At 49.3% G+C, this 23206-nt stretch overlaps 10 protein-coding genes across 10 annotated transcripts; 8 read left to right on the top strand and 2 right to left on the bottom strand.

Moving 5' to 3' along the window:
• Nucleotides 1-160: 160 nt before the first annotated feature.
• Nucleotides 161-2792, top strand: N7506_006902 (uncharacterized protein; the record flags this gene model as incomplete). The annotated part of the gene is made up of 6 exons (XM_056956195.1): nucleotides 161-196; nucleotides 259-285; nucleotides 412-1546; nucleotides 1621-1851; nucleotides 1899-2197; nucleotides 2256-2792. 6 exons carry the CDS (start codon nucleotides 161-163, stop codon nucleotides 2790-2792), a joined length of 2265 nt encoding a protein of 754 aa, XP_056810529.1.
• Nucleotides 2793-3512: 720 nt separating this feature from the next.
• On the top strand, nucleotides 3513-4480 carry N7506_006901 (uncharacterized protein; the record flags this gene model as incomplete). The annotated part of the gene is made up of 3 exons (XM_056956194.1): nucleotides 3513-3661; nucleotides 3782-4201; nucleotides 4267-4480. Coding segments are annotated over 3 exons (783 nt in total), but the record flags the coding sequence as incomplete, so codon positions are not given.
• A 988-nt stretch (nucleotides 4481-5468) lies between these two features.
• Nucleotides 5469-7162, top strand: N7506_006900 (uncharacterized protein; the record flags this gene model as incomplete). The annotated part of the gene is made up of 2 exons (XM_056956193.1): nucleotides 5469-6903; nucleotides 6966-7162. 2 exons carry the CDS (start codon nucleotides 5469-5471, stop codon nucleotides 7160-7162), a joined length of 1632 nt encoding a protein of 543 aa, XP_056810527.1.
• Nucleotides 7163-7388: 226 nt separating this feature from the next.
• Nucleotides 7389-8345, bottom strand: N7506_006899 (uncharacterized protein; the record flags this gene model as incomplete). Its single annotated transcript, XM_056956192.1, has 3 exons — nucleotides 7389-8011; nucleotides 8065-8167; nucleotides 8232-8345. The coding sequence occupies 3 exons, from the start codon at nucleotides 8343-8345 to the stop codon at nucleotides 7389-7391; spliced, it is 840 nt and encodes a 279-aa protein (XP_056810526.1).
• A 3013-nt stretch (nucleotides 8346-11358) lies between these two features.
• Nucleotides 11359-12120, bottom strand: N7506_006898 (N-terminal protein methyltransferase; the record flags this gene model as incomplete). Its single annotated transcript, XM_056956191.1, has 1 exon — nucleotides 11359-12120. One exon carries the CDS (start codon nucleotides 12118-12120, stop codon nucleotides 11359-11361), a length of 762 nt encoding a protein of 253 aa, XP_056810525.1.
• Nucleotides 12121-12741: 621 nt separating this feature from the next.
• N7506_006897 (uncharacterized protein) lies at nucleotides 12742-14333 on the top strand (the record flags this gene model as incomplete). The annotated part of the gene is made up of 6 exons (XM_056956190.1): nucleotides 12742-12852; nucleotides 12968-13522; nucleotides 13587-13644; nucleotides 13700-13762; nucleotides 13818-13929; nucleotides 13985-14333. The coding sequence occupies 6 exons, from the start codon at nucleotides 12742-12744 to the stop codon at nucleotides 14331-14333; spliced, it is 1248 nt and encodes a 415-aa protein (XP_056810524.1).
• Nucleotides 14334-15289: 956 nt separating this feature from the next.
• On the top strand, nucleotides 15290-16693 carry N7506_006896 (uncharacterized protein; the record flags this gene model as incomplete). Its single annotated transcript, XM_056956189.1, has 1 exon — nucleotides 15290-16693. One exon carries the CDS (start codon nucleotides 15290-15292, stop codon nucleotides 16691-16693), a length of 1404 nt encoding a protein of 467 aa, XP_056810523.1.
• Nucleotides 16694-17131: 438 nt separating this feature from the next.
• On the top strand, nucleotides 17132-18052 carry N7506_006895 (uncharacterized protein; the record flags this gene model as incomplete). The annotated part of the gene is made up of 1 exon (XM_056956188.1): nucleotides 17132-18052. The coding sequence occupies one exon, from the start codon at nucleotides 17132-17134 to the stop codon at nucleotides 18050-18052; it is 921 nt and encodes a 306-aa protein (XP_056810522.1).
• A 543-nt stretch (nucleotides 18053-18595) lies between these two features.
• On the top strand, nucleotides 18596-19396 carry N7506_006894 (uncharacterized protein; the record flags this gene model as incomplete). Its single annotated transcript, XM_056956187.1, has 1 exon — nucleotides 18596-19396. The coding sequence occupies one exon, from the start codon at nucleotides 18596-18598 to the stop codon at nucleotides 19394-19396; it is 801 nt and encodes a 266-aa protein (XP_056810521.1).
• Nucleotides 19397-20214: 818 nt separating this feature from the next.
• Nucleotides 20215-22135, top strand: N7506_006893 (putative MFS transporter; the record flags this gene model as incomplete). Its single annotated transcript, XM_056956186.1, has 4 exons — nucleotides 20215-20407; nucleotides 20458-20620; nucleotides 20709-21770; nucleotides 21823-22135. The coding sequence occupies 4 exons, from the start codon at nucleotides 20215-20217 to the stop codon at nucleotides 22133-22135; spliced, it is 1731 nt and encodes a 576-aa protein (XP_056810520.1).
• Nucleotides 22136-23206: the final 1071 nt, after the last annotated feature.

Raw genomic sequence — 23206 nt, 5'->3', positions numbered from 1 at the left:
GCGATAAGCTTATCGCGGGGTCTCCAAGGGTGAAGCCCGAAAGTTGGGGTCATCGAGCCATTGAGACGCATCCGACTGGCTGGAAATCCCCGCTTATCTCGGCGATACATAAAGGGTCTGGATACCCCCGGCTCGGATGCTGTGTGTTATCTCTTCCTCCATGTCTGCCGCCCAGCGCCACAGACGAGTCTACCAGGTATGTCCCACGTCCCCACGCAACCCCGCGTTTTAGATCTCGTCAGTCTGACGTCGTATTAGGCATGTGAGCCTTGTCGGGAGAAGAAGGTGCGTTGTGAGTTGGGATCGGCAGATCATCCCAGTCAGCCACCGTGTGCCCGATGCTGCAGAGAGAGGAAGGAGTGCTTTTTTGCCGCGTCGAGAATAAGGAAAAATACTTCCACAAAACGGAAGGCGGAATCGCCCCTTGAAAGGAACTTCAGTAGGTCTCAAGGTCCAGAGGATGTGTCAAGAAGGGCAATTGGGACTCAAAATTCTCCCAATTTGGGTAATCAAACTGGGAGTCAAACGTTGCCGGAAGATCGGCATGCTGCATCTGCGCTGCTTGAAGGCCACCCTCGCACTTACCATGACGCCTTGACTCTCCTTTCTGAGGCTTGTGAACACACTGAGGGCCGCGGGCAAAATGAAGCTTCGGCTCCCTCTACAACCCATCCAGGAATCAGTACGGATCCATTCGAATCTGCTGACACAACCAACCCGGACGCCAGAGCCAGCAAGATCGGCACACGGGATGCGTTGAGGGCGTGGTCAAGTGTGCGCTTCGTTCGTGGCGGGCTTTTCACTGCAGAAGAAGCTCTCGACATGGTAGATCATTTCTACAAGTTCCAGTCAGCCTTCTCCCCCGTGGTTCCAGAGTGCTTTCAAGATCACTCACAACATGCGGCACTGATCGAGGAAGAGCCAATATTGACAATCACAATATTGATGATTGGATCACGGTATCGAAAATGGACAGGTCCCGCTGCAGTTGCCCGCTCTTACATTGTGCATGACCGTATTTGGAGATATCTGCAGCGAATGATCTCACGATTGTTTTGGTCGGATGATCTGTTTGTAGGCGAGTTTCCATCTCTGCGCGACCCATCCGGGGGCCCTGGGCATACCCAGCGACAACTACACACCGAAGGGTGGTCGCATGGATTCCGCACTCTGGGAACTTGTGAGGCTTTATTGTTGCTACTGGATTGGCATCCTCGAGCTCTACATTTCCCTCCCCCCGACGAGGATACTTCGTCGATTGTGGTTTCGGAACCGAAGAGGCGGCGTAAAGTGGCTTCCGCCCCTGCATTCCAAGGACCGGGGTCTGGGCACGATTGGCTTGCTCGCTCCGATCGATTATGTTACTCCATGCTCTCCAATGTGCTGATGCTGGCAACTGAGATCGGTATTTTCAACGAAGAACATAATTCTTTTCAAGAACAAAGGATTGAGAGCGATCCCTCAAAGGAAGCTAGCGACCAACAAAGGTTTCATCGCATCCAGTGTCTGATATGGGTTTATGCGACACAACAACCAGGCAGACCAGGTAAGTTTTTCTTACATTATAATGTCAATCGACCCGATCGAGGTATCACGCCTAACCAAACTTGCCCTCGCCAGGGCGAAAGATTCCGATACACTGCACGCCTGTCAAAAATACTATCATCAAACTTGACGACGCCACTGAATGTTGGATGCGCGTGGCAACTATCATGAAGAAGGCAAATGAGCTTTTGTTTGCATCCTCCAAGTACACAGAGGACATTATTCGGAGCGGGCACTACACCCACCTCCTTCGCAGTCTCGAGCCTCTATTGAGTGAATCTCTTGTCTATTTTGACAATGCAAAACGTATGCACTTATCCCGCGCCTATTTCTCAGCGCTAACTCAGCCCTAGTTGCGAAGCAAACGAGATGTATCTTGACAATTGAGTACGAGTACGCCCAGCTATGCATTTTCAGCGTCGCGTTGCAGGCTGTGATCAATCGAAATTCGCGCAATGGCGTCAGTGGCAGACTAGAGAGTTGCCCGGCAGATACTTCAGCGGAAGAAAATAAGTATCTGTCGTTTACTGTTCGGGCAGCCCGGATGATTTTAAAGACCGTACTAGATGACCTTCTCCCCGCCGGAAGTCTGAAATACATACCAGTGCGCTCATACTCGAGAATTCTCGGAGGAACACTGATTTTTTTGAAGGTGAGTACCATTTTCCTCAGTGCCTCCTGTCTATAAATTTCTAACACTCGATTTCCAGTGTTGCGCGGCCGGGACGAGCGGGGTTGATATCTCTCAATCCCTTGATATGGTCTTCCGAGTCGCGGATGGCCTTCGTGACTCTGCAGTCGATGACACACACCTCAGTTCCCGCTGGGGGGACCTTATAGAAGGTATCGCCAATCGTCTCAAATCACGTCTGGCATGTCCACCTATATCTCAGGCGCACGGCGTCAACTCTTCGCCGTCTGCAGCTGAGATGGATACTTCCCACGGTGCCAATGACCAAACCTTTCGACCGCAATACTCTATTGGTTGTTCTATCGGCCAAACCCGAGAAGCTAGGCCTGAAAATGAGCCAATCGATCCCTTTGATCCCGGGCCATCGAGATCTGTTGATGGTAAACGTGATCCTCATCTTGATGCTTGGTCCATGTGGTGGGACGATCAATTCTCTCAGGTGAATCTTAACCACATGTCGTGGTATCCCACACTGGGTCTTCTGGACGGTAGCGATTTATCACTTTCGGGCGAAACCACAGGCGGCGCTTTTTCAAATTCCGGATCTTTCTATTAAGAATCTCACAACCTCGGACATCGTGAATTTAGGATGTATAGATAGGTCGACCATGAAGTACTAACCCATTACCTATCCATGACATAGGAAAATCCTTGGGCTTTCTTCCTTTGTCATTAATACCGATACCTCGATTCTGAGATTTAACCGAGATATGATACCACTTGCATCATGATTGGTCTTTTTCAGTCTGATTGAAAGCTTGAAATTGAAGATTTCCGTATCTGTGAAGTATCTCCAGTAGGCCCCTTTACAACATATAGCATTACACGTGCCAACTTAGCGAGATACAAGCTTTTAGTTTAACGAACAAATGTTCACGGAAGTATAGATTTCAGTACCCCACGGAGTCTAATTCCTTGGGGGCCCCGTCTATCTTGGGTGGGCGTTAAGTGGGTCTCGGGCGTACGGCTTGAGCCCTTGATCCGATGCAATTGGGCTCGGATGCAGCTGGGCTCGGATATTGCAGGAAAGAATTTGGATCCGAACCGAGCTCCACAGCTTGATCCTATCAACCATTGAAGACAAGCAAACGATAAGACACTGCACCATTCCGGTGGCGTTTCCAAGCTCAAACTTCAACCAGCGACTTCCGAGGTTTATCACAAGTTCGTTTGTCAAAGTATTCAATCGCACCTTATCCATTCTGAACGATTAACGCCACATCGATTTAACAATTCTCACCTTGCAAGTCATTCTACATCTATCTTTTTTGCAAAGCGATATTCACCTACAATGGGCCCTATCAAACACAAGGCGTTGATCAACGTCGACTTGGGGGAGGGATATGGAAACTGGTCAATCACTTCCGATGAAGATTTACTGCCATACATTGACCATGCGAACATCGCTTGCGGATTTCACGCCTCGTATGTTCACCCCGGTTTATCTTAGGGATTCCCGATTTGCGACCGTACAATGGTCACCAAAAATTCACATACTATTGCACCGACGTCATGAGTCTTCACTAACAAACCGTTCCTCGTTAGGGACCCTCTCATAATGATGGACACTGTTCGCAGTTGCAAAGAACACGGCGTGAAAATTGGCGCGCACCCCGGTCTACCCGACCTGCAAGGATTTGGACGACGAGAGATGAAACTCTCAACAGAGGAACTGACAGCCATAACAATCTACCAAGTCGGAGCTCTGAAAGGCTTTCTAGACCGGGAGGGTGTCACTCTTCACCACGTCAAACCCCACGGAAGCTTATATGGAATGTGTTGCAGAGACTATGATATTTCGACAGCTGTCTTCAAAGGCATCCCCAAGGGTGTCAAAGTGTTTGGGCTTCCGGGTACTTGCATGGAGCAGGCTGCCAAGGATATGGGACTCGAATTTGTTGCAGAATTCTACGCGGATGTGAAATACAAACCGGATGCCTCCCTGCTGATCGAGCGCAAAAAGAAGTAAGGATGGCCCACCCTCGTTGATTACTAAATCTTTGTGCTCATGTTGCTCACACTTTCTCCAGGGCATGGGATCTCGATGAAGTCCGACAGCGCGTAACCCAGCAGATGGAGACATGTACTGCTTCTGCTATTGACGGATCAACCTGCGAATTGCCCGTCAAGGATCACCCAATCTCCATTTGCTGTCATTCAGATGTTCCGGGCTGTTTGGAGTTGGTCAAGGCGACCAGGGACGCTGTCAACACTTTTAACAAGGTGCACTTTCCCGATCAATGAATACGTCATCCAATGATATTGAAGCTTATATACAATACTCGAAATCTTCTGTTCTGTGGTTCATATCAATCCATTCCATCCTGGCTTAGAGCAGATCAGATATGGCCTATACTTCAAATTAGCTCCTCTCAATTGACTTTGTCTACCGTTTCATGAAATTTCCCCAGCCAGTCACCGCAACCAAGAAGATTTGTAACTATATCGAGTGGTTCAAGCTTCATAGATTTCGTGTTGATATCGACCCCAACTACCCCAACAGGAACTACCCCGAATCTCTACATGATCTCTGATTGGTTCGCCAGCGGGCGCCGGGGAAGCTCGTTGGGGTAAGAATTGGAGTCATGTCGATAGAAAGGAGAATCCGACTGGTTGGCTCCTTATCAGCTGGGGTCTTATCCTTCGACGTATGGAAGGTATCGGCAATGACTCCAACTGAGCAGGAAGGTCCGTTGCCATCGACCAAAGAGACGCGCTCTCCAGGTGATAACCCGACAGCAGTGGAAAACGATCAGCCATGTGTTGCGGGGTATCACTTGGCGTTTTTTGTGTCCACATAGCAAGATACAGTCATGATATTGACAGAAATTGACTCCAACAGCCGCCATCGGGTCTTTGGTATCTCTCGTTATCGTCCCAAGCCGCGCATGATGAGACATTTCCAGGAGTCGGCGGCGAGTGTGAAAACGCCCAAAGCCAGATAAGAAGAGAAGGTTCGCATGGAGCCTTTCTCCCCTTTTCTGTCTGTATCGGATTTATGCCCCTTTGTTTGGGTCAACGAACTTCGAATCAAAAGGCTTGGCAGTATATCTTATATATACCATTCGAAGCCGTGTTCGGACGTGGGAATTGGACTTACTTTCCAAATATTCGGGTTGACTAAAGCCTTCCCTGGTTAGATACTGGACAAGGTTAGTGATATCAGTCGAACAATAGCCACGTCGAACACCTTATACTGACCAGTCTAGTGAACATCCTCGCCGTCCCCAAAATGAACGACCCCCTTCCAATTCCAGGAACAGTCCAGCAAGTAGAGCTTGGTCATTCATCAGCTCTTGCACATGATGGAGCACACAGAGACATTGTATTGATCCCCCGGCCGAGCTCCCATCCGGATGATCCTCTGAATTGGTCTCGCAGCCGCAAAATGCTGAACACCACTTTCCAAATGTCCTGGTGTTTCTTCGCCGCTGCACTCATCAGTGGCCTTTCCTCATCATACCTCCTCATATCCGAGGATACCGGTATCTCAGTGGCAGATCTCAGCACAGGCAACGGCCTCATGTACCTCTTCATGGGCTGGGGAACATTGTTAACGCAGAATCTCGGGCAGGATATTGGTCGTCAGCCGGTTCTACTCGTTGGCATGCTGGGATCGTCCCTTTTGCAGATTTGGTCAGCTTATATCAAGTCGGTTGGTGAATGGTACGCCAACCGCATCTTGCTTGGTATCTTCGTATCTCCCCAAGAAGCCCTGATCGAGCTATGCATCGCGGACATTCAGTTCGCTCATGACCGTGGCTTCCACATGGGTATATATAACTGGACGTTGTGGTGTGGGGCCTTCTTGTCACCCATCGCTGGTGGTTTTGTCGCCGAGTCACTGGGATGGAGATGGATCCAGTACATTTTGGCCATCATATGCCTCTGCTTCACGGTCGCGACTTTCTTCGGGTTTGAAGAGACAATGTTTTTCCGACAAGTCAACATCCATGATCCAATTGTTTGTGCCCCGAAAGACGTCGAAGCAGTGGAGGGCTCCCTGGGAATGGGCGATGAATTGGTGTCCGATGAAAAGAAACGAGATGGTGTGGAGGTAGCTCCTGTCGTTATCGACGAATCCCACCAAGTCACGACATACACCCAGAAGATGAAGGTTTGGGGCTTCCGGCACCCTGAGCAGCCTGTGAACTTTTTCCGGTCAGTTTTGTTATCTTTCAGACTCGCATGCTTCCCCACGACGATCTTCTCTGGTCTTCTTGTTGGAAGTATCCTGGCATGGTACAACGTGCTCGGAGGATCGTTGGCCGAGGTGCTGGGAGGTGCACCATACAACTTCACAGCGGAGCAGATTGGTCTGTCATATTTCGCCAGCGTGATAGGTGTCTCCATTGGATGCTACTTCAGCGGATGGCTGAGTGATATCCTTGCACTCAAGTTGGCCCGTGGGAGAAACGGTATCAAGGAACCGGAAGACCGTCTCTGGATGTTCATCATCGCCCTCATCGCCCACCCAGTCGGATGCATCTTGTACGGAGTTGGCGCAAGTCACCACATCCCATGGATAGGTGTTGTCATCGGAATGGCATTCATCTGCATCACCCTTCCAATGGGCTCTGGTCTTGCCATCACGTACATCATCGATAGTCAGAAGGAGCTTGCGGGAGAATCGATTGTGACTGTTATCTTGATTCGGAATACCATCGGTGAGTTAGACATGTGCTGTATATCCGCTAGAGGGGCCAGTGTACTGACAACTGGCTTTCAGGTTTTGCCTTTGCGTACGCCGTTAACCCCATGATCTCGAACATGGGACTGCAGAATACCTTCATTCTGATAGCGGTGCTGGGAATGGTCTTCTGGAGTGGCTGTTTGCTGTGGATCAAAATTGGAAAGGCAGCGCGCAGGTCAATTGTCAAGCCTTACTGGAAGCTTGTTGAAGTTCACGGTCTTGCAGCTCACTGAGCATGGATTTCTTTGCTTCAGAAAATGGGCTTGCGGATGCACAGTGGTGATGGCAGAGCCCGTCACCGATGTAATTTCTTCGGCTACCGCTCTTCTTATACAACAATATTAATAAAGAGATGGGATTTGATCAAACTTGGTAAAATTCGCTATCTGAGGGGCTCATTAGAGGCCATATTCTTTGACCGATGACGATATCACGGTTCCTCTGTTAAGTAACTTGATCCTAGTCGAAGAGGCCTTGGGAAGACCAATCGAGAGGCCCCTCAAGTTCATCAAACAGGCCCAATGGGTCGGCAGGATTCCAGTCCGTAGTAGGAGTAGCTTCCTCCCGGGCGCGTCGTTCCTGATCCCGCTGGGCATAGCAATCACGAAAGCTCGTGTGCCAAGGAATGCGGGTGGGCCGTTCTTCTCCAGGCTGGTAGTCATGGTTGTAGGACTCCTGGAGCTCATAGCTCGGGTATGGATCGTCGTATCTTCCATAAGGCAGGTACTCTTCTTCGGAATCTTCTTCCTCGTACTGTTGGACCTGGGGCTCTTGGATCTGGTGCTCCTCGGCTTGGATCTGGTGCTCATCGACTTGGATCTGTTGGAACTGGACCTGGTGGTCCACGGCTTGGATCTCTTTAGCGTCGTCTGTCAGAGACTCACCCTGATGAGTGTATTCCTCCTCAGCGTCGTTCTCGTCGGTCTCCCAGCCATCGCACTCATCGACACAGTCTTCTTCAGAATCCTTGTCCGTGGAAGTCTGCTTGGAGCCTTCACCGTCGCTCTTGGCATCTGCTCCGTATGGCTGAGGAACAGATTCGGCAAAGCCCTCGGTCTGGGCCTTCTCTGCTGCCTTCAAGCCTATCAACCAGTCAGCAGGGATTCGTGGTAACAGAGTTGGATTTGGAACATACGCTTTGCCTTGTTGGCCCGGTGTCTGCTTGGGCGGCGATACGAACGCTTGCGCTTAGCCTTCGGCGGCAGAGCGGGATCTCTTCCTCGGGGAGGGAGGGGTGGCTAGTATTTGTATCGTCAGATTCAGATGATAGCGTCCCTTTCTAATATGGACGTGTTTGCTTACCACAGGAAGCCCGAGCTTGCGGAGTTCCTTTCGAAAGCTCTTATTCCTCTTCTTTTTCTTGGGGACATCTCCCGAGCTTTGGGCAGCATCCATCACAGGATTGGCGGTATCCATCACTAGACAACAAGTTGTGTATGACAGAAGGCCGGGAAGAAAGTAAATTGAAAGTGGCAGAGAGAGAGAGAGAAAGAGAGGGAAAGAGAAGAGGATGGAGAGATGGAACGAGGGCCATGGGGAGAGCCGCGCGCAACAGACACAAGATATCGGAGCAGAATAACGGGCATCAGCTTTGACTCCTTCTTCTTTAAATCCCAAGTCTTATGGGTCAATTTGAAAAACAATCTTGAATTATGATCTTCCATTTTCTAAATAACATGAGGTTTTAAAGAGAGCAAGACATCCACAGATGAATCCCACCAGAATCTGGGCAATAATTCTGCAAGGCATCCAAAAGGCTACTCGAATTTAACCTTGCTCAAGTTAAGCTCATTGGGAAAATCTATTCTAGAAGGATGAAGACTTAGATTGGAGACAGTGAAATGCACAATGTCTTCCAAGGTTCATACCGGGGACTCACTCCCGATGAACCTGTTTCTATATCATACTTAGGATATGTCCTGTGCTGCAGATCCTTTTACATATACAAGTATCTGTTCTCTGGGATATTGGTCTCTAGCATATTGCTTAATCCCATCATACTCATCTAAAGGCATGGATGTAAAGAATAGTTCGGAGGGTACAATCAGTGTGGCTACATAAGTCATGAGTGAGACCGATGAACCTTGAAGCCCGCAGGTGTTGGTTGCGTGGTTCAATGACTCTGGAAGCTCCCAAAAGCCATTAAAGGGGCATTGAAGAAAGATGGTGCTAAAGGATAACCCGTGGGGGAGGAAGCACTGGTGAACAGTCAATGTATGTCACAGATAAAGTTCGGGTGATGTACAGAGTGAAAGACGTAAATTCATGTTGAGCTGACAGAGTGACCTAAGGGCTTACATTCTGTTACCATGGGAAATGACATGGCTTGAAGTGGCATCCATATAGATGCGTAGCAATGAGGTGTGATGTGTCACGTGACATATGCAGTATATGTAGGTGAACTTTTGTATGGGATATCAGCAAACCTCCAGTGGTCTAGTTGGATGATCATGAGCCATATCCGCTCTAGTCCCTCGAAAACTGCTGATCAGGGGTTCGGATCCTCAGACCGCAAGTCACTAGGCCGATCTTCGCCATTTCCCCGGTTGGGTTCGTCATACTTCGGTATACTTTTTTGTTGCCCTTCTTGGTATGACTTTTGTCTTTTTTTTAACACCCAATGAGCTAGCAAAATATGGTTTTTTGAATATGGCTACGTTGCGTGTTGCAGTTGTGTCTTTCAAAGTTGCTTGAAGGTATTCGAGAAGAGCATTTCCGCCTGAGAGGTACCTTGCCCACCTGTTCAGTACATGTGCTCTTCCCTTTCATTGCCTTCCTCCTGGGCACTTGAGTCAATTTATTACACATTGCCTCCCACACTCTTCTATTCTCTACTTAGGCCTTGATTGTTTCACCGTTGCAAGAAATGCCTTCAACTACCAAACTACCACTTGATGACGAACTAGACGGCGATCTTGGTTCGACTATGTGCACTCACTAGATCGAAGATATCTATCGTCAGCTGGATCTTCTACCTGTTGGCTAGGTTTGGACCTTGCCTTTCTTGTGAGGCATGCAGACTTAACTTCCCGAAACCAAAATCGCAGCTACGGTCGAAATCACGAAAGAGGGCAAGGTACGATGGACAGCCCCGTCAATACAGGCAATGATATCATCATCTGGCGCGGCATTGTGTGGGCAACAGATTCCGCTTCATTGAAATCGAGGTTTCCATGCGGCCTCGGTATCTTAGACCTCGCACTTTTGTGCTTTCTCTGTCTGGGAATCCAGGAACCAACTTACTTATTCGTTGGACCAGATGTTCAGTGCGCGATTTAGAGGTTGGAACCACTGCTCCCCTACTGACTTCTCCATACAGAGGGTTCCCTCCGTCAAAAGAATCCACGATTCAAGAGGTACAGTGTATACTCGCGTCGATCTTTCATGGCTCACATTTTGGATACCATCACAGGCCACATGTCGCCCCGTCTGCATCGAATGACAAAACGTCGACGACCCCATTTCAGCCTTTGAAAAAATGAATATGATTACACAAACCAAACGCGGTTTGGCATATGCCTGGGCTCTTCGAAACCATCGAGCCTTTTAGCCGTAAGAGGGAGCTGTGCGGCACAATGGCAATGGGTCATTCAACTACGCCACTTTACACGGACGCCGAGCGCCGAGCACGCGCTTTCTGTTAGACCATCATATTCTGGATGCAGAGTGGGATTTGATTTTCGCTACAGTCGGCACGTGTCAAATTGGCCCAGTGAGATTTCCTAAGGTTTCAATAGGCAAACTTTGATCCTCTGGAACGGGAAAGTGGACGACCGCGTACAACGATTAGATGGAGAAGCGACAATGCGGATTGCGGGACTAGTATCTCGGAGTCTAACAAGTTACAAGGTCTACCACAACACACAAGGTCCAAGCTTCCCGTGTGTGGTGAAACGCAGTCACACAAAATCAAGTGGTCTTTGTTCGCAAGGCGTGCATCCCACCGCACACATTTTGGTGCATATCAAGTCCGGGATTCTGGCCAAAGCCATATTTCGTGCTGTTGATGATGGAGCTATACTTTGATCACTGTTCTGGGGAGATGGTTCCCAGGTCCCCCTCAAATCCATGATTGGATCATCTCTTAGCATCTCGACTGCCGCGAATGCCGAGGAGTTTGACCCAGACGGAGATCCGGGCTTTGCACAACGGAAGTCGGTGGGAGACTTCAAGATCCCAGACTTGGTATTTGAATTTGCACAACAATTCACGTTGATGCGTCTTTCGATGATGCTTTAGGCATGAGAAACATGACAGACCGCCTATAGACAGTGCATGACCGTGGACATGAACAATGGACGCAGGAAGAAGTCTGAAAGTCACCTCGGAACAACGCTTATATCCACCGACCATGAGATAAGCTTCTTCCACCATTGGGGTGTCCATTCGAGAGTGTCTCGCATTGGCTTCAGAGTCATAGCATGATGATTCAATTCTTAGGTCTCAACGCGTACATCTTGACGGGAAGGAGCTTGTACTGCTTCGGGAACCCTGTTTGCATCTCAGACTTGACGATGTCCATACCAGCAGCCTGGAAGATTCCTTTGAACTTTGAATCCGTTCTTGTGACGCTACTGTCCACATCATCGTACATGTCTTTACCCGAAGGATCGGTGGATTGGTTTTCTTTCACAACCATGAGGCCAGAGTCCTTCAGGGAGCCACGACAGCGAGCGACAAAATCAACGAGTTGCGAGTCTGTGAGATGACCCACGCACCATTGGGTCCAGATCAGATCGTACTTTTTCTCTGGGTTCCACCCTTCAAGGCCAACGTTATAAATGTCGCCAATAACGCCCCGCCCGCCAAGCTCGCTTTCCTTCAGAGCCGCGGTAAATTTTTCAACGGGCTCCACGATGTCCACCACTTCACAGACTTCACTCAGAAATCCTTCTGTGATTCGGCCAACACCAGCACCACAATCGGCGCCCAGAGCAAGCTTCTGATCCCGAGGAAGGGCTGGGATCAATCGACGAACTTTGGTCAAGAAGCTTTTTGATCCCCGCAGGTCAATTCGTGTGTACCATGAGAAGTCACCAAGCATGGCTAACATTGCGCCTGGGGTAGCGGGCACGCTGTTCCAATAGTTTATGGATGCCGCATGGTCAATTTTGGAGTCGGGGTGACTTGCATCCGCCTCATTTTTTGTATTAGGCTCGTCATCGGACCGAGGTTGAGATAAATGGGACATGTTGTTGGGACCTGAGAGCTCGAGAAATTGTCAAGAATTTCGAGTTCCTGTGAGGCTCGCACAAAAATGATGCTTACCTAATGGATATGCTTGCCCGCGCCGGGCCCGCGTGCGCCGACCCACTTGCGCCCGATCAACACCAGCACTTTCAAAGCTCCAGGGATTTCAAGACGGCTTGCCAACCGTGGAGAGTGGCCTTTCTTAGCCATGATGTCTACTTTGCCATCATGATAATCCTTCGAGGTGGCTCTTATGGGCTATATCTCGTCGGCTAAGAGATTTCACATCGATATGTGACAAAACAGCGAAGGCAGTTTCAGAAAATCGAGATTGACGTCCGTTTTTTTGTTTTTTTGTTTTTTTTTGGACGGGGCTCATCTGAGGTGCATGGGCACATGCTGGTTTGAGCATTTCTTTCGTCTCTTTGGGATAATCCGCCGTAGATAATGCAAAGCCAGAGCCCCTCGATGGTGCATATCAGGCTACACTTACACCAATCAAAATGACATATTACGCGCGGTACAGGCTGGCAGAAATGGGAGGAGATCGTTTCTCGAGGAAAAGTCCCAGGTTGGCATCACACAAGCCTTTGCTAAACTAAAAACCAACTTCGTGTCCATCATGGCGCACAATGAAAATGCTACTGTTGATGACCATGATCGCTTTTTCAAGTGGGCAGTTGCCAATGGCATCCAAGTAAATGGTGTCACCCCCGCAGATTTCCTGGACGCGGTATGGGAATGATTGCAACCCGTACCATTGAGGTGAGATGAGTTTTGATATATACCCAAGGTTCGCTGTTCTTTCGATCTTGGCTAATCTCGGAAGTGACTTGTGGAACCTAAAGGCAGACGAAATAATGCTCACAGTCCCCGTGTCAACAATGCTCAACATTGACAGTATCCCCGAGGGATTCGCTGACCGCTTTCCAAGCACAGCATCTAACCATTCAATTCTTGCTGCATTCTTGACACACGGAGATCCCAAATTGCTTGAGCAATGGGATCTGTGGCGCAAGATATGGCCATCGATGCAGGACTTCGCTGACTCGTTGCCTTCGATGTGGCTTGAGGGATCCAGTCCTTCCAGTGAACTTGAAATTCCATTGCCTCCTTCCATCTCTGGAAAGTGGAATACATCGACTAGGTCTGCGTATGGCGCTAATAGCGAAGACACGTACCAGAACGTGCTGGTGCAACAAACCAACCGTCTTCAAGATGCCTGGAAAAGTGTCTTAAGTGTCTTCCCCGACACCAACTGGGAGCTCTATTCTTACAATTGGTTCATCGTCAACACCAGAAGCTTTTATTATGTTCGCCCTGATGATAATCCGCCTGAGGACTGGAACGACGCAGTTGGTTTAGTGCCCTTTGCGGACTACTTCAACCATGCAGCCAACGCAGTTAGTAGAGATCTTGTCGATGAGACCATAGTGGGTTTGAATATAGGCTAACATTTGGAATCAGCCTTGTGAGGTTGCCTTTGATGGAGATAAATCAACATTTAGAGCCACCGCTCGTCTTGGTAAGAAACTTGGGTTGAAGATGTTTAAAATCAGCTGACAGAACGGTCAATGAAGAAAAGGGTGACGAAGTATTTATGAACTACGGAGAGCACCCTAATGACTACCTTTTGGTAGAATGTGAGTCACGAAACGACTTCCAGTGCCGATGTTGGATGCTAACAATTGTCCAAAGATGGATTTTTCTTGGATAGGAACGACCATGATGCCATTTATTTGGATGATATAATTTTGCCTGACCTGAACTCAGATGATGTGGAAGGGTTACGCTCTCATGGATACAATTAGTAATTATCGACTTTCAGAATACCACACACCTAATTTGCTTACAAAAGGTTTCAGCCACTTTGAGGTGGATGCATCTGGCGCCAGTCCCAGCGTCGAAGTTGCAGCATCTCTGAAATGCATGACACGCTCAGAGTGGGAAGACTACGTGCTTGATCCCTCGTCCTCGAATCTCCTGCCCGAGGCTCGAAGGTTGATCAGCCACTGGATACAGGTATATGTGCAGGAAAGCATTGTTGCAATTGCAAAGATCGAAAATATTCAGAGAGAAAACACCGCCTCAGATCCACCGAACCGCCTCCTTAACAGCCAACACTCAACATTGACAAATCCACAGCGTTCATTACTCCGACGGTGGACTCAAATCAAGGACATGGCTCAAGGCGCTTTACATAACTTGTCATGAGCCTGCTCTGCTATCCTATCTAAATCCTTTGATGCTTGGTGATGAACAACCCATTTACTTGATGTTTGCTTTTCAATGCCTAGGAAGAAATACAATTGTCCCATACTTGGACGTTCCAAGTTACATTCCCAGAAGGAGCTATAGCGAGGTAGCCTAGAGTCTCGGATCAAGGATGCGGATAAATGTAATGTCTCCCACTTGTATGCAGATGTTGTTTGTTTACTGCACTCTGATTGAATCGCGCTGTGGTCTTTGCCGCTTGACAAATTACACAACTCATCAAACCTTTGCTGCCCCAGTACGGAGTAACTGAGAAGCGAGGGGTGGCAGTTTGGCCAAGTTTCTCGATTTCAGCAACAAACGGGAGCGACGTGCTAGTGGAACGGAACCTTGGAAGTTGAGGGCCCTTTTCGGCTCATCGAACGTTCGTTGATCAAATTTTTTGTGGCACCCATCCTCGCTCACCCTGTGGCTGAACTCGTTCGTGGCTGAAAGACCAAGTTCTGCCAATCCTCACCGAGGGGGGTCTGTGCGCCGAATCCGACTTGTAATTCACTTCCCCCTCTCCCTCCTTAGGTAATTTATCATCATCAGAAAACGACCAAGTGCCAAAATTCCTGCTCCCATCGTAATTCCATCCAAAGTTCGTTGCCCTCATCGGCGGAGATCGGTAGAGGCAACTTTGCCGAGAAATTGAGGCTCCTGCAGTGTCGGAACGAGAAGCGGGTGGATCTGGTTCGAGGGACCCTTTTTGCCCAATCGGTTGAGGCGATCAAGTTTCGGTGGGACCCAATTTTCGCCCTCTCAATACCCTGCCAAGACATTTCTACATCCCACTTAGCTGGAACTCATCATCTACATATTCACTAATTCTTGCCGAGAGTAGTGGATTCTAGTTGATGACAGTTCGCCGGAACATTTCCTGTCATTCAAACCATTATCCCATCTCCCGAAACATGGAACCAGCACAGACGCAGCTGGCTAGAGCCTGTCCAGCTTTGGTCCAGCATGCAGGAACATCGAACCCTTCGATTCATTCCGACCGCCTGTCACTCACCTATATGGCTCCATGGAATTCATTCGAAACGGAGGCTTGCCAAATGTTCCAAGAAGCTGGTATTGCCCATGAAGTTTCACTGAACGACGAAACGGAACTTTACACAGTAGGTAATGAGCTTGGCTTAACCGGGAGGTTCGTCCGCAACGTTTGCGACCCTGTGATCAAAGCCCTCGAACCGGTGCAAGGTATGGCGTCAATTCGATTTGCCGATTTTCAAGCAATCTCCACCCCAGAAGACACTGTTCCAGATGTATGTTTGGGGTTGGTTGGGACCAGCCCTCATCCTGATCACGTTCATCTAGTCGGAGAGATGAAGACTCCATGGAGTATTACGGACCGACATCTAGATCTATCTAGAACATCTGCTCGTCTCCCGGCACTGATCGGACAACTTGTTGCTCAAATGCGCACATGTTCCACTCGATTTGGATTTTTATCAACCTATACCTCTACCGTTTTTGTCAAACGAGAAGCCGAATTGTCCTTTCTCCTTTCATCACCTATTTGGTGTGGCGCTACGCAGCCTTCCCTTCGCCAGTTACTTGCTGGCTTCTGTCTAATGGCCGTGTCGGAGCCAAAGTTCGTTGAAAGCCCATCATTTGAGCCAAGGAATCTACGAGGCCCTCCTGCTCGTCGCGAGTCTTCCCGTATGCTTGGAAATCCCGCTAACCCATTCCCGTCGATGCCGAACCAAGAAGAAACTATCACAAAAAATAGTGTGATCGTCAACACTGGCGGATCTACCCCTACGGTCGTGAACTGCCTTCAGAAGTTGTCAGACCCAACTGTCCAAAACAGGGCGACCTGGCTAGCAACTATGGGTGGATCTAGGGTGATACTCAAGTGCTGGAGTCTTGAATGCGATGAGCTGTTTGAGGGGGAAGCGGAATTTTACGAGCGCATGTGGGCCAATCGGCCGGCCGGGCATCGAATCTTCGCCAACTGGATTTTCAGAGGGGAGATTATTTGCTCAAGTCTATTCCCATCAGGCTATGCTCTCATTCTAGAGAAGAGAGACGGGATCCGACTTGATCGGCTATGGCATAATCTATCTGAGATTGAACGAGCTTACGTTCAGTCAGAATGCCTTATTGGTATTCATGCTTTACGAAAAGTGAACATCTGCCTTGATGACCCTGGAAAGCACAATATTCTCTATGACAGAGATCGACGTATGGTGACCATGCTTGACTTTGAAATTGCGCAAGAATTGGAAAGTCACATGTATATCTCGAACTACTTTGAGATGGAAATCATATTTGGCACCGAACTTCTGTTGGGACGTCCATCTGGAGGTTAGACGGATCACTGGGAGGGCTCCGAAGGCCGGGAGGCCCCTTCGGGGGTGGAGGGAACGGCCCCTCAAGTCTTGAGGGTAAGCAGAGAAAATAACGATTTGCTGGAGAGAGTTTTTTTGATGAGGAATGATCACTGTTGACTGAACGATTTGCTGGAGTTGTTTGACGAGGAACGATCACTATGTCCGAATGAGGAACGATTGTTGGGAGTGAGAATATTTGATAGTGAAGAGTACTGGTGAGAGAGTGGTTGTCGAGAAGTGCAGGGGAGAGTGGAGACCCTTTTTTGCGGACGGGTGACGACCTATATTTGCTTCCCCTTCTCGCTTCTTTTGCGCTCTTCTCTTCTTCTTTCTTCTTCCCCCACTCTTCTTTCCTTCTTCTTTTCTCCCCCTTACCATCTTCGTACCATCAAAGTTTCGACGCAGAGGGTTGCAGCAATGGCTCGAAACAAGGCAGCAAAGGTTAAGCCAAGCTCGGCAAGAAAGAAGAAGAAGGCCGCTCGGGCATCCACCTCCGCCCAACGCCCCGAAGGAGAAGAAGCAAGCGAGAGTGAAAACGATAGTGGTGAAGGATTGACGACGACAAAGCGACCCTGGGCCCCGCCCGCTACAACAAAGACCATCGCGGCGAGGAAATTAGATATCGAGCAAGCAATGGCCGGGTCGCGGGTGCGGGCCGCCAAGATGGGCGATGAATATCGAATGACCCGTTCAGTCTGGGATTGCGATGCTCGAGTTTTCGCGCACGAAGATGCAGGCCCGTTGCGGCATGGGATGCCAGTGGGGACTTTTCGTCCTGATGACCAGGGGGTCCCGGAGGGGTCCGACAGACTGATCCATCGAAGGATTGTTCTGCTAAATTTTTCAGCTCATACGGGTAACAAAGTGTGGTCTTTGATGAATCTGAACGTCTACGGCAGAACCCCAACCCCCGGAAATGGACAGACGATTGATGCCAAACAAGCTGTTTTAGCGAATATCAAGAATGTTGACTATTTTCAAGAGTTCGACATTATGGAGTGGAAACCAGCTTCCTCTGGCTACGTCCTGAAAGCGAAGAAACAAGTCGTTTTCAGCGAAATGAACCGCCAATGGAAGATGGGATGGGCCATGAACTGGAATCACTTCTTCGACCTTATCGAGAACCCTCAGAAGTCCCAGGAACGGAGCAGCCGAATAGAGAGATTACTCGACGGGGACTATGATATTCCATTTTTTGATGAAACTTTAATGGATCAGAATCATCTTCAAGAGCAGAAGGAAGAACTCTCCCGGCGGATCGACCACGCCATGTTAACGGGGATTCAGACTCTGGCAAGACTTCGCGAACGAGAGGAGAAAGAAGGACTTACTTCCTAAGTTCTTCACAGCTCAAGTACTACCTTCATGCGTACCATTGCGACGTGGTGAATGCCATCAAGGACCAAACTCGAGCCCAGTACGGATGCAACATCTTTGAACCACTTGAGCTACGGGGACCAGCGGAGGCCTTTCCAGACGCCGCAGGACCGCACCAAAAGGTCGCCCCCGAATTGTTGGCCATTCCATCCCCACCCGAGCCAGATGCTGATGGAGTTACGCGATCTAACGAAGTTTACCTGACTTCGCTTATGAAACCCGAAGTCATTGACTCGGATGATGAGCATATCACCCTAGTACTTCGCAAGGATCGGAGCGGAAATAAACCAGTCTTAGATCCTCGCGAGGGCACCCAAATTTCCCTTTCGGCTGCGGAGAGGGAGCGACAAGACCAAGTACTCCAGGACATGGAACGTTTGACGACAGCGTTCAATGACTTGAGAGCGAAGGTGGTGAGGAATGTTCCGGACACCGAGGTAGCCAAAAAAAGTCGGAGACTTCCTCTCGAAGGAGATCCTCAAAATCTCCCAGATCGAAAATCCCATGATTCCGCCCGACCCAACTTGGTTGCCTCCAGGTCACGAAATAACAGATATAGAATACTCATGGTTAGAAGATCAGGGGGTGACTATTCCGTTTCTTGAGGCGAGAGTTCGTCCAGGAACAGTGACCGGATCAGCAATCACACAGGAGATGGAGAACACTGTGATCAAGAAGAGTAATCTGGTTCATACGACCATAGAGAACTATCATCGGTCACAGGTCAGAAGACTTCAGAGAGCGGCCGCCTTGCAGCAATCGGGCCAGACCATTTCCACCCAAGCTCCGACAACAAGCCCAGCTGTGCAGCAGCCACAGAACGTTAGCCAAACCGGAACCTCAGCTCCTCCCACCCATGACACTCAGCATGTCGAGAGTGTGGATCTCACCGGGACAGTTTCTCTAACTGGAGGGGATTTGGCGAACATTGATCCCACCTTATTGTCACTGGATCCCGAGAGGGTTTCCCTTTCGACGTCGTCTATTGAAGACAGGACAGGTCACCAACGCTCGGTCAGCGCCACGCAACCTCCACCGGGCGATCTCCAAGACCAAGGTCACCGACGGATATCCAGTGCCCCAAATGTCCCACATGTTCCTCCCGGTCCTCCTGCTACACCTCACAAGAGGAATAGGCAGCCCACTGCAGAGTCTGACACCACCCTTGGTCGGACCGGCGACGAAGAAGACGATGAACTTTTAACACCTCCTCCCAGCACGACTAAACCAAAGTCAACCACGAACAAGCCTAACCCCAAAAGGCCTCGTCAAGAAAGGGCAGCCTCAGCTTTCGCAGCAAATTAAATATCGACATTTTGTCGATATCCAGTCTTTACAGCAAAGATCATCATACCAGTTTTAGCAAGGAACATTATCCATACCACTCAAGCTATTCTTATCATCCAGCCTGTTTCTCTTTTTTTCTTTGTTTGCCGTCCGAGATGACGGCGATGATGGGTTGGGATATCTAAAGGAAGAAGGTTTGCCGGTCTTGACCGGCTATGGTCTTTGCGCCAACTCTTTTCCCTTTGAAAATCAACCTCTCCCCCAATAGCTATCCTTTCATCATCCATGAACCAAGTCCCAAATATCGTCCGTCCATCGTAATTCATCCAAACTTCGTTGCCCCAGTAACTGAGAGGCGAGAAAGGGCAGTGTGGCCTGTTTTCTTGAGTCCTGCACCAAACGGGAGTGGAGCGATAGTCGGGTGGAAAGTGAGGACCGTTTTCGGCCAATCGAACGTTCATTGATCGGTTTTTTGGTGGAACCCGCCTTCGCCCTCTCAGTTGGAAGCGACCGTTGTTAGTGTCTGAAGGATTTTATACGTGAAACCGGACGGACCAATCGGAAGCGACGATAACCCTTTTGCCATAGCTTCATCGGCCAGCTCCATCGACTAAGCACCTTTTGGGCCTAGTTTCCTGAAGGAACCAAAACTTGGAAAAATATGTCGGATGTCAACGAGCTCGAAACTTTGCATTTCAGACACACAGTCGTGTCAAGGGCCTAGTATAATTGAGGCAATTGTAAAGTTGTGTCAATTTCACATGATAATCCTTGCACGACGCCATATAAGAAAGTGAGCACACGATAAGGATCTTCCCGGTTTCCCCTCTTCCACAATGTCTCTGGTCCAGCATCTGTCCGCAATCGACGGTGTCGACCGTGAGCCCGAAGCCGATGAAGGCGATGACTACATCTCCATTCGACGAAAGATTAGCTACGATGTACTACAGCCGCCAAACGAGGGAATCCCGGTCGCGGAGTTGCGCCCTGGCTCACTAGCGTTCGATCACTCTCCTAGCAAACGAATAAGTACGAACTATCCCCCAAGAGGCAAATACCATCGTCTAACGACTTTCCAGTTCAGGTCATCGTCACCGTGCTCGCGTGTTGGAGCGCGTCGGGGATCGTCTTTGGCTTCGCGGCGTTGAAGCCGGTTCTCGTCGAAGAAGGCGTCTACCGTGAGCGATGTACCCCCGCTGAAGTAGCGGAGGGGCTGGAACTGTGCTCCCAGCAGGATCTGAGGTATGTCGCACACGGGGGTATTCCGGTTCTATGAGGAACCCGTCCTGGTCCAATGAAAGAAGCAGTACCAGAATCTGACTTTTGATAGATTGAATCTGTTTTTCACAATCGCGTCCATCACTGCCAATGTATCGGCCTTGCCGGTTGGCACTATTCTGGATCGCTGTGGATCGCGTATCTGCTGGTTGATCGGCGCAGTCTTACTCGCTATCGGTGGCGTGATCATGTCCTTTGCGTTCCACATCCCAAGCTTTGATGGTTATATACCGGGAAATTTCTTCCTCGCGCTTGCTGGCACGTTCCTCTTCGTCCCTTCTTTCCAGATTGCCAATGCCTTCCCCAAATATGCGGGAACAATTGTCGCTTTGGTCACGGGTGCTTTCGATGCTTCCGCCGCAGTCTTTCTCATATACAGACTGGTGTACGAGGCCACTGAGCGAAGATTCACACCGGATAAATTCTTCTTGGGATATCTCATCGTCCCCATCGTGATTCTCCTCGCCCTGGTGACCGTAATGCCAAAGCGGGATTATGTATCGACATTGCAGCTCGAGAACCGAATCGAGCGCGCAGAAGACGCAACCTACGACGTCCACGACTCAGACGACGATATCGACAGCCAATCGGAGCTGAACCGGGTGCGCAGGAAGCGTGCAGAGATGCGGAAACGGCGTCTGCGTCAAATCGACGGTGTGCTTGGTGACAAGGATGAGAGACAGTTGCGTGCAGATAAAGAGGAAGATCGTCAGCAGACAAGTTGGGTATGGGGTGTTTTGCATGGATTACCTGCTCATGAGCAGATGGCGACACCTTGGTTTATACTCATTACGCTCATGACTGTTTTGCAGATGATCCGTATGAATTATTTTATTGCGACGATTCGGTCGCAGTACGAGTTCATGCTTGGGTCTACCGTCGAGGCGGATCGTATCGGTGCTTTCTTTGATGTCGCCTTGCCGGTCGGAGGTGTGTTATTCACGCCTGCTATTGGATACCTGCTTGATCGTCTAAGTGTTCCGACAATGCTGGGGTTAATCGTGCTGTTCACGACTGTGATCGGTGTCCTCAACTCGATTCCAGCGGTTTGGGCTGGATACATTACGGTCGTTCTTTTCGTTTTGCTACGCCCGCTATACTACTCGGCAATGTCGTAAGTTCAGCCTCGGCACCTCGAACTATATGCCGGACACTAACTTTTGCAGGGATTATACTACCAAGGTCTTTGGGTTCGCGACGTTTGGTCGAGTCTACGGTGCTATCATTTGCCTATCTGGGATTGCCAATTTCTCGCAGTACGGTCTGGATGCACTAACACATCGCACTTTTGATGGGAACCCCATTCCTATCAATGCCGCCTTGGCAATCGCTGGATTCTTGGTTGGTACGGCACTGGTGACGTTTGTTTTCGTCGCTGTCGGGAGGCTGGAACGGCGTGCTCGGGAACATGAGGAAGAACGGGAGAGACTTCTTTTGGAGGAGGATGAGGAGGAATACGAGGAGGACGGTTATCGATGATCTTAGGCCGAGGTTGTCCAGGGCTATTTTGAGGCAATATCAATTTACTGGTCTTAGCTTAGTTCATGCATCGGGTGTTCTTTTAGCGGTCCCTTCTAGGTAATATTGCAATATGGCCATCTAATGTTTGCATCTGCTCAGTTCTTCCCGGTATATCTAATATCTAAAGTAGTTGCAAGTTACAAGATACGGGGAGATTCGAAAAGTAGACCCTCCAACACGCCCGGATTGGTTCCCTTTTATCGCACTGGAAGAAGTTGGTACTACTCAAAGATTGCGGCCGTCGAACTCAGCAGTTGCACCAGATAAAAAGTCTATAATTCCACAAAAAAATCAAATCAAATCAAATGATACCATCGCGTGTTCACTCCTGGCTACGAACTTTTAATCTCTAGACTCACTCGGAATAAGCTGGTAGACAAGCCCAATTCCCGGTTCTCGTCCAGGGTGTCACATGCTACCAAACAACTGCCGGGCTCATCTCGGCTCGGAATCCAGACAATATAGCCATGTAGACTATTTTCGGCGGTTGATATAGGGCTCAATCTAAGGATCATTCCTAGGGTTCGCATACACCTCCGAGCTTTGACCTGCATGGTGATATCACCATCTCTCCGACGACCAGGGCCAGGTGGTCAAGACCTGCCAAAGTATCCATGCGGAGAATGCCAATCTAACTTTCGGCATATCGGATCAGAGTTTACTTTCCGACGAATCAAATGACTGCGTTTGAATGCTAAACGAATCTTTTGTTCGTATCATACTGGAGCTGACACTTGGCTGATTCTGGAGGATGTCTGGACTCAGGTGATGGGACGTGTCGAAAATGAAGGTGTTAATTGTCGAGCAAAACAGGTGTACAATTGACTGATTGGTGGGTTGCTTGGTTACTTGGTTCCTAACTGCACAGTCATCAACACGAGTTTGTACAGGAAGAAATAGGGGGGGAACTCTATCTACCCATCATGTCAACATCAAGTAAATTCACCGCTGAGAAGTTAGACCCATGAACCCTACATGAAACAAAGCTGGGAAATCCGGGGAAGCCGCCAGGGCTTGGAAACAAAGGTC

The sequence above is a fragment of the Penicillium brevicompactum genome (assembly GCF_028827555.1).
Source record: "Penicillium brevicompactum strain IBT 35665 chromosome Unknown utg000005l_segment0_segment0, whole genome shotgun sequence".
NCBI classification, from domain to species: domain Eukaryota; kingdom Fungi; phylum Ascomycota; class Eurotiomycetes; order Eurotiales; family Aspergillaceae; genus Penicillium; species Penicillium brevicompactum.
Note: the sequence above shows the minus strand (reverse complement) of the source record. Positions and strands in the feature narration are given on the sequence as shown.